Source organism: Oncorhynchus keta, chromosome 13 (assembly GCF_023373465.1).
Source record: "Oncorhynchus keta strain PuntledgeMale-10-30-2019 chromosome 13, Oket_V2, whole genome shotgun sequence".
In the NCBI taxonomy this organism is placed as follows: domain Eukaryota; kingdom Metazoa; phylum Chordata; class Actinopteri; order Salmoniformes; family Salmonidae; genus Oncorhynchus; species Oncorhynchus keta.
In genome coordinates, this window is record NC_068433.1 from 21,172,460 (window position 1) to 21,182,512 (window position 10,053).

A 10,053-nucleotide genomic window follows, 5' to 3' on the forward strand; every position below is an offset into this window, starting at 1 on the left:
TGTCCCAAGGCCGCTCCTGTACTGTCTGTGTGCTTAGGATAATTGTCCTGTTGGAAGGGTAACCTTTGGTCTGAGCGCTCTGGAGCAGGTTTTCATCAAGGATCTCTCTATACTTTGCGCCGTTAATTTTTCCCCTCGATCCTGACTAGTCTCCCAGTCCCTGCCGCTGAAAAACATCCCCACAGCATGATGCTGCCACCACCAAGCTTCACCGTAGGGATGGTGCAAGGTTTCCTCCAGATGTAAAGCTTGGCAAAGAGTTCAATCTTGGTTTCATCAGACCAGAGAATCTTATTTCTCATGGTCTGAGAGTCTTTAGGTGCCTTTTGGCAAATTCCAAGCGGGCTGTCGTGTGCCTTTTAAAGGCTTGATTGGTTGAGTGCTGCAGAGATGGTTGTCCTTCTGGAAGGTTCTCCCATCTCCACAGAGGAAATCTGGAGCTCTGTCAGTGCTGGTCACCTGAGGCCACTGCGTTCTTGGGGACCTTTAATACTGCAGACATTGAATGTTACCGTTCCCCACATATGTGCCTCGACACAATCCTGTCTTGGAGCTATACGGACAATTCCTTTGACCTCATGGCTTGGTTTTTGCTCGGACATGCACTGTCAACTGTGGGACCTTATATAGACAGGTGTGTGCCTTTCCAAATCATGTCCAATCAATTGAATTTACCACAGGTGGACTACAATCAAGTTATAGAAACATCTCAAGGATGATCAATGGAAACAGGTGGCACCTGAGCTCAATTTTAAGTCTCATAGCAAGGGGTCTGAATACTTATGTAAATAAGTAAAAACATGTTTTTGCTTGGTCATTATAGAGTATTGTGTGTAGATTGATGAGGGGAAAAATGCAGTTTAATCCATGTAAGAATGAGGCTGACACGTAACAAAATGTGGAAAAGGTCAAGGGGTCTGAATACTTTGAATGCACTGTACACTATATATACACTAAAGTATGTGGACACCCCTTCAAATTAGTGGATTCGGCTATTTCAGCCACACCCGTTGCTGACAGGTGTATAAAACTGAGCACACAGCCATGCAATCTACATAGACCAACATTGGCAGTAGAATGGCTTTACTGAAGAACTCAGTGACTTTCAACGTGGCACTTTCATAGGATGCCACCTTTTCAACAAGTCAGTTTGTCTCATTGCTGCCCTGCTAGAGCTGCCCCGGTCAACTGTAAGTGCTGTTATTGTGAAGTGGAAATATCTTGGAGCAACAACGGCTCAGCCGCGAAGTGGTAGACCCGACAAGCTCACAGAAAGGGACCGCCGAGTGCTGAAGCACGTAGCGTGTAAAAATCGTCTGTCCTCGGTTGCAATACTCACTACCGAGCTCCAAACTGCCTCTGGACGCAACATCAACACAATAACTGACTATCGAGAGCGTCACGTAATGGGTTTCCATGGCCGAGCAGCCACACACAAACCCAAGATCACCATACCCAATGCCAAGCGTCGGCTGTGGAGGTGGAATGATGGTCTGGGGCTGTTTTTCATGGTTCGGGCTATACCCCTTAGTTCCAGTGAAGGGAAATCTTAACACTACAGCATACAATGACTTTCTAGATGAGTCTATGCTTCTAACTATGTGGCAACAGCTTGGTGAAGGCCCTTTCCTGTTTCAGCATGCCAATTCCCCAGTGCACAAAGCGAGGTCCATTCAGAAATGGTTTGTCTAGATCGGTGTGGGAGACCTTGACTGGCCTGCACAAAGCCTTGACCTCAACCCCATCGAACACCTTTGGGATGAATTGGAACGCCGACCGTGAGCCAGGCCTAATCGCCCAACATCAGTGCCTGATCGCACTAATGCTCTTGTGGCTGAATGGAAGCAAGTCCCCGCAGCAATGTTCCAACATTTAGTGGAAAGCCTTCCCAGAAGAGTGGAGGCTGTCATAGCAGCACAGGGGGGACAAACTCCATATTAATGCCCATGATTTTGGAATGAGTTGTTTGACAAGCAGGTGTCCACATACTTTTGGTCATGTTGTGTAGCTATTTGTCTTGTAACTGCTGGTACGAGTTTCTTTAGCCTTATCCAAGTTTGTGTTCATCATGGTAGATACAACTTCCTTAATCATTGGTTAATTATAGTAAAAAGCTCAAAGTCCACATGTTCTGGTGGTCTAGGTACACCAAGACCCGGGTTTGATCCCTGTCTCCAACTTTCACACTTTGTGTCCTCCTAATCTAGCCCCCCCCTTTTTTCTAATCTGTCTAAATAAAAAAGCAAAAAGCAATTTGGAATGAAGCATAAGAGGTCAGAGGTCAAGCATAAAACATATGACTTGTTAGCTGGTTTAATAAATAATTGGCGACCAAACTCAATGAGCTGTGCATAAAGTATCTAGAATCGTAGCTATCGTGGAGTCTGAACTCACAGTGCACCACCAGGTTGTTGGTGATCCTGCGGGGTTCCTTCAGAGCACGGTGCCTCACCAGACAGTCCAGCCTCATCCCGTTCATACTCCTCAGGGGGTGCAGGGAGAAGTGGGTGGAGACTGACCCGCCCACCGAACTCCTATTCTGTGACAGGCCCGTCAGGTCTGTGTCCCAGTTGAGGATGGGCGGGGGGCGGGCCACGGAGCGGCAGGAGGCAGCCAATCGAAAGGACTGGCCCTCGACAAGAATTACAGGGTCCAGGGAGGAGATGGGCGTGGCTGTGGGGGTCAAGGGTCAAATGTCAAGAACGGTCACTTGTCAGACTTTCTTCAGGGACAGGAAGCAACTAATCACTGGTCTTAGTGTTTGTGGAGGTGACTTTAGGACTAATCTTAGAACTGGTCTTAGTTGTTAGTTGGAGGTTAAGCTGTTCATAGTTCAGTGACATGATGTTTCAGGGGGTGGTAATCACCAAGCACTGCAATAGGATCAGCTTTGACATGATCCAAGCTGAGATCTAATCTTCTCCATTAGGTAGGTGTTTAAAAAACCCTAGATCAGCTCTTTGAGGAAACTTGATCCTAAAAACCTCAGACAGCTGGACACACTGACTGTCACAAGAACAGTTCTTAATCGTTTACTGATCTTGTGGCTTATATGAATATTATTACCATAACTGAAGCTAATGTTTTAGCTAGTAATACTACAACTGACACCTGTTCCCATCATCATCATTATCTACAACATCATCATCCTAATTATCATCAACATCCTCATCAGCATCAACTTCATCCTAATTATCACCATCATCATCATCCCACCAATCATCCATTACTCTTTCCATTAAAATATATAGGCCATAAAAGGACATTATACTCTGTAAATCAAAAAGAGACTCAATGAGTAAGGGGAAGGAAGGGGAGGAACTTACTCCACACGGTGAGTGACAGCTGTTGTTCAAAGTTCCCCGAGGGGAAGGTGCTGATGTGACAGTTGTACGTGCCCTCATCTGACTCCACAGTGTTCATGATGATCAGAGACGAGTCCACTGTGGGCTCACTGCTGCCGAACCGCACACGCCCCGAGTACTGACCAAACTCTGAGAGAGGGGGGGGAGGAGGAGAGAGATAGAGAGGGGGGAGGAAGAGAGAGATAGAGAGGGGAATAATGAGATATGGGGGAGGCAAAAAGAGAGATATGGAGAAGTAGCTAGGTTAAAAGTGCAAGTGTAGTTTTGTCATCTACTTTCAATTCAACTTCTGGGGCTTTGAGTGTTAGCAAAGAGGGTGAACTACCAATGTATTGTAGTGTCCTCACTATGTGAGCCAGGTTACCATTCCCACCAAGTGGGTTAACCCTATTCGCCCAATGCGTATGGTGTTTCCCTTTCAACCAGCGACCCGGTTTCGCTTTCCGGCCGCGGCGTTCGCTACAATAATATAAAGAGAAAGATGGTTGTGACTACTGTAACACCTACTGTATACGTGTCCTACCTGTTTGTCCGGCAGTGTGGTGTACTGTGATGATCTGGTCCTTGGTACCATCTGCTCTCTCCTTGGTCCAGGTGACCTGTGACAAGGAGAGGCGAGACAACATCATGTTAGGGACAACTTTTCTAAGATAATGCTCTGTACAACATATCTGGTTTTCTGGGTACTGTCGTGAATTATGCTTCAGACCTGAACCACCACCTGGCCCACTTCCACCTTGAACCGGCAGGGCAGCCGGGTCTCAACCTCGGTCAAGGACTGCACGGGAGATTGTTGCTCAAAGTCCCCCTGCACCACAGCAACTGGGGAAGAAAGAGGAAGGGTGGGAAGGAGGAGAAAGGGAGGAAGAAGGGGGGGGGGGAACTTAATTGATGACTTTATTGTCCCCTTGGGGTAAATGTGTGTGGCATCTTAAACATCATTATAGAAAACACAAAATAAAGACAATTACAATATAGCGAAATACAATACAATGTCACAGTGTAGAGTACAGAGAGAGAGCAGAAAGATAGAGGTTAAGAGAAATAGATGGTGTGAGAGAGGTGGGAGAAAGAACATTTCTCATAAGAAACTAGCTCCCTGGTACACAAAATACCCGAGCTCTTGAAGCAAGCTTCCAGAAAATTGGAACGGAAATGGCGCCACACCAAACTGGAAGTCTTCCGACTAACTTGGAAAGACAGTACCGTGCAGTACCGAAGAGCCCTTACTGCTGCTCGATCATCCTATTTTTCTAACTTAATTGAGGAAAATAAGAACAATCCGAAATTCCTTTTTGATACTATCGCAAAGCTAACTAAAAAGCAGCATTCCCCAAGAGAGGATGACTTTCACTTTAGCAGTGATAAATTCATGAACTTCTTTGAGGAAAAGATTATGATTATTAGAAAGCAAATTACGGACTCCTCTTTAAATCTGCGTATTCCTTCAAAGCTCAGTTGTCCTGAGTCTGCACAACTCTGCCAAGACCTAGGATCAAGAGAGACGCTCAAGTGTTTTAGTACTATATCTCTTGACACAATGATGAAAATAATCATGGCCTCTAAACCTTCAAGCTGCATACTGGACCCTATTCCAACTAAACTACTGAAAGAGCTGCTTCCTGTGCTTGGCCCTCCTATGTTGAACATAATAAACGGCTCTCTATCCACCGGATGTGTACCAAACTCACTAAAAGTGGCAGTAATAAAGCCTCTCTTGAAAAAGCCAAACCTTGACCCAGAAAATATAAAAAACTAATCGGCCTATATCGAATCTTCCATTCCTCTCAAAAATGTTAGAAAATGCTGTTGCGCAGCAACTCACTGCCTTCCTGAAGACAAACAATCTATACGAAATGCTTCAGTCTGGTTTTAGACCCCATCATAGCACTGAGACGGCACTTGTGAAGGTGGTAAATTACATTTGAATGGCATCGGACCGAGGCCCTGCATCTGTCCTCGTGCTCCTAGACCTTAGTGCTGCTTTTGATACCATCGATCACCACATTCTTTTGGAGAGATTGGAAACCCAAATTGGTCTACACGGACAAGTTCTGGCCTGGTTTAGATCTTATCTGTCGGAAAGATATCAGTTTGTCTCTGTGAATGGTTTGTCCTCTGACAAATCAACTGTAAATGTCGGTGTTTCTCAAGGTTCCGTTTTAGGACCACTATTGTTTTCACTATATATTTTACCTCTTGGGGATGTTATTCGAAAACATAATGTTAACTTTCACTGCTATGCGGATGACACACAGCTGTACATTTCAATGAAACATGGTGAAGCCCCAAAATTGCCCTTGCTAGAAGCATGTGTTTCAGACATAAGGAAGTGGATGGCTGCAACCTTTCTACTTTTAAACTCGGACAAAACAGAGATGCTTGTTCTAGGTCCCAAGAAACAAAGAGATCTTCTGTTGAATCTGACAATTAATCTTAATGGTTGTACAGTCGTCTCAAATAAAACTGTGAAGGACCTCGGCGTTACTCTGGACCCTGATCTCTCTTTTGAAGAACATATCAAGACCATTTCAAGGACAGCTTTTTTCCATCTACGTAACATTGCAAAAATCAGAAACTTTCTGTCCAAAAATGATACAGAAAAATTAATCCATGCTTTTGTCACTTCTAGGTTAGACTACTGCAATGCTCTACTTTCCGGCTACCCGGATAAAGCACTAAATAAACTTCAGTTAGTGCTAAATACGGCTGCTAGAATCCTGACTAGAACCAAATAATTTGATCATATTACTCCAGTGCTAGCCTCTCTACACTGGCTTCCTGTCAAAGCAAGGGCTGATTTCAAGGTTTTTACTGCTAACCTACAAAGCATTACATGGGCTTGCTCCTACCTATCTCTCAGATTTGGTCCTGCCGTACATACCTACACGTACGCTACGGTCACAAGACGCAGGCCTCCTAATTGTCCCTAGAATTTCTAAGCAAACAGCTGGAGGCAGGGCTTTTTCCTATAGAGCTCCATTTTTATGGAACGGTCTGCCTACCCATGTCAGAGACGCAAACTCGGTCTCAACCTTTAAGTCTTTACTGAAGACTCATCTCTTCAGTGGGTCGTATGATTGAGTGTAGTCTGGCCCAGGAGTGGTAAGGTGAACGGAAAGGCTCTGGAGCAACGAACCGCCCTTGCTGCCTCTGCCTGGCCGGTTCCCGTCTTTCCACTGAGATTCTCTGCCTCTAACCCTATTACAGGGGCTGAGTCACTGGCTTACTGGGGCTCTCTCATGCCGTCCCTGGAAGGGGTGCGTCACCTGAGTGGGTTGATTCACTGATATGGTCATCCTGTCTGGGTTGGCGCCCCCCCTTGGGTTGTGCCATGGCGGAGATCTTTGTGGGCTATACTCAGCCTTGTCTCAGGATGGTAAGTTGGTGGTTGAAGATATCCCTCTAGTGTTGTGGGGGCTGTGCTTTGGCAAAGTGGGTGGGCCTGTTTGGCCCTGTGTGGGGGTGTCCTCGGATGGGGCCACAGTGTCTCCTGACCCCTCCTGTCTCAGCCTCCAGTATTTATGCTGCAGTAGTTTGTGTCAGGGGGCTAGGGTCAGTTTGTTATATCTGGAGTACTTCTCCTGTCCTATTCGGTGTCCTGTGTGAATCTAAGTGTGCGTTCTCTAATTCTCTCCTTCTCTCTTTCTTTCTCTCTCTCAGAAGACCTGAGCCCTAGGACCATGCCCCAAGACTACCTGACATGATGACTCCTTGCTGTCCCCAGTCCACCTGACCGTGCTGCTGCTCCAGTTTCAACTGTTCTGCCTTATTATTATTCGACCATGCTGGTCATTTATGAACATTTGAACATCTTGGCCATGTTCTGTTATAATCTCCACCCGGCACAGCCAGAAGAGGACTGGCCACCCCACATAGCCTGGTTCCTCTCTAGGTTTCTTCCTAGGTTTTGGCCTTTTCTAGGGAGTTTTTCCTAGCCACCGTGCTTCTACACCTGCATTGCTTGCTGTTTGGGGTTTTAGGCTGGGTTTCTGTACAGCACTTTGAGATATCAGCTGATGTACGAATGGCTATATAAATACATTTGATTTGAACATAGAGAGATTGAGGGGGGGGGTGGAGAAAGAGCAGAGATAGATGTTGAGAGAGGGGGGGGGGAGAAAGAGCAGAGAGAGGGGGTGTAGAAATAGCAGAGAGATAGACGTTGAGAGAGGGGGGGGGAGAAAGAGCAGAGAGATAGAGGTTGAGAGAGGGGGAGCAGAAGGGTTGAGGTTGAGAGGGAGAGAATGAGAGGTTGAAAGACATTAGGGAGACTGTACACTGAACCATGACTGAGGATTAGTACCCTGACCCTCTTCTCAGTATCCTTCCGTATACTTTAGGGGATGACCGACAGAAAGTATGAGAAGAGAAGAGGTGTAGAGAACAGAGAGATGTGGAAAGTTTGTTTGCAAAGAAGATAGAGAGGCCAAGAGATGGGGGGAGGAATTTAAGAGAGCACCACAAAGAAAAGGAGGCAGTCAGAGGGAGGACGGAGAGAAACAGGTGTATGAAAGCAAGTGATTAGGTGAGAAGACATGTTGCTCGACTTGTGGCACTAGTTAACTGTCCATACCAATTCATAGTGAACCCTTTAGTGTCCAGAGAAACACACACCTCACACACACACGTATGCGTGTACACACACACACATATACACGCATATAAACTAAAAAAAAAGAAGAAACGTCCTCTCACTGTCAACTGCGTTTATTTTCAGCAAACTTAACATGTGTAAATATTTGTATGAACATAACAAGATTCAGCAAATGAGACACAGATGTGACTAACAGAAATGGAATAATGTGTCCCTGAACAAAGGGGGGGTCAAAATCAAAAGTAAGTCTAGTATCTGGTGTGGCCACCAGCTGCAATAAGTACTGCAGTGCATCTTCTCATGGACTGCACCAGATTTGCCAGGTCTTGCTTCACTCTTCAACCAAGGCACCTGCAAGTTCCCGGACATTTCTGGTGGGGGAAATGGCCCTAGTCCTCACCCTCCGATCCAACGGGTCCCAGGCATACTCAATAGGATTGAGATCCAGGCTCTTCGCTGGCCATGGTAGAACACGGACATTCCTGTCTTGCAGGAAATCACGCACAGAACGAGCCGTATGGCTGGTGGCATTGTCATGCTGGAGAGTCATGTCAGGATGACCCTGCAGGAAGGGTACCACATAAGGGAGGAGGATGTCTTCCCTGTAACGCACAGCGTTGAGATTGCCTGCAATGACAACAAGCTCAGTCCGATGATGCTGTGACACACACTCCACCTCCAAATCGATCCCGCTCCAGAGTACAGGCCTCGGTGTAATGCTTATTCCTTCGACGATAAATGCAAATCCGACCATCACCCCTGGTGAGACAAAACCACGACTCGTCAGTGAAGAGCACTTTTTGCCAGTTCTGTCTGCTCCAGCGATGGTGGGTTTGTGCCCATAGGCGATGTTGTTGTCGGAGATGTCTGGTGAGGACCTGCCTTGCAACAGGTCTACAAGCCCTCAGTCCAGCCTCTCTCAGCCTATTGCGGACAGTCTGAGCACTGATGAAGGGATTGTGTGTTCTTGGTGTAACTCGGGCAGTTGTTGTTGCCATCCTGTACCTGTCCCGCAGGTGTGATGTTCGGATGTACCGATCCTGTGCAGGTGTTGTTACACGTGGTCTGCCACTGCGAGGACGATCAGCTGTCCGTCCTGTCTCCCTGTAACGCTGTCTTAGGCGTCTCACAGTATGGGCATTGCAATTTATTGCCCTAGCCACATCTGCAGTCCTCATGCCTTCTTGCAGCATGCCTAAGGCACGTTCATGCAGATGAGCAGGGACCCTGGGCATCTTTCTTTTGGTGTTTTTCAGAATCAGTAGAAAGGCCTCTTTAGTGTCCTAAGTTTTCAAACCTGTGACCTTAATTGCCTACCATCTGTAAGCTGTTAGTGTCTTAACGACCGTTCCATAGGTGCATGTTCATTAATTGTTTATGGTTCATTGAACAAGCATGGGAAACAGTTTTTAAACCCTTTACAATTTAGATCTGTGAAGTTAGTTGGATTTTCACAAATTATCTTTGAAAGACATGGTCCTGAAAAATGGACGTTTCTTTTTTTGCTGAGTTTACATATATATATATATATATATATATATATATATATATATATATACACACACACGTGCGTACGCATGCACGCACAACCTGTGGGTTTTCAGGTAGAACTGTAAACTCGGTAACCTATTTGATGTAGACATAACCAGTAATGCTACATCATCTATAATGTCACACTGTTCTGCCAAGTCACAACATTGTTGATCCTCAAGGAATGAAGTCCTGATTGCCATCTGACTGCCTCTCATCCTATCTGTGCATGAATAGATACACATTGTCACATTGGACACACACACACACACAGTCGGCCTCTATGTCTCAGCCTCACACAAACAATGTCTCTGTATTCTTAATGCATAACAGTCATTATACATCAGCATCTATAAATACAGTAGAGAACGATAGACGCCGGCTGCAATCCTTCTCTGATCCCCATACAGACATACTTGTGTGTGTGTGTGTGTGTGTGTGTGTGTGTGTGTGTGGGTGTGGGGGGGAAAGAGAGATAGAGAGAAAAGGAAAGGAGTCAGACTGAATAGTAAACATGAGGGAGGGAAATTGATTAACGGCAACCTGTTTTTCCAGAAATAT

At 45.9% G+C, this 10,053-nt stretch overlaps 2 protein-coding genes across 3 annotated transcripts in view; one reads left to right on the forward strand and one right to left on the reverse strand.

The window, feature by feature from the left end:
- The window catches only part of LOC118392019 (gastrula zinc finger protein XlCGF26.1-like), a 26,896-nt gene extending 19,485 nt beyond the window's left edge, over window positions 1-7,411 (forward strand). The window contains exon 4 of the mRNA XM_052459684.1: window positions 7,029-7,411. Coding sequence (XP_052315644.1) covers window positions 7,029-7,072 — 44 coding nt within the window. The 3' untranslated portion in view covers window positions 7,073-7,411. The remainder of the gene's footprint in view (window positions 1-7,028) is intronic.
- The window catches only part of LOC118392020 (nectin-4-like), a 27,540-nt gene that overhangs the window by 13,244 nt on the left and 4,243 nt on the right, over window positions 1-10,053 (reverse strand). For both annotated transcript variants that reach the window (XM_035783626.2, XM_035783625.2), the window contains exons 2-5: window positions 4,075-4,187; window positions 3,889-3,964; window positions 3,327-3,494; window positions 2,395-2,673 (exon numbers count right to left, since the gene is read on the reverse strand). In XM_035783626.2, coding sequence (XP_035639519.1) covers window positions 2,395-2,673; window positions 3,327-3,494; window positions 3,889-3,964; window positions 4,075-4,187 — 636 coding nt within the window. The remainder of the gene's footprint in view (window positions 1-2,394; window positions 2,674-3,326; window positions 3,495-3,888; window positions 3,965-4,074; window positions 4,188-10,053) is intronic.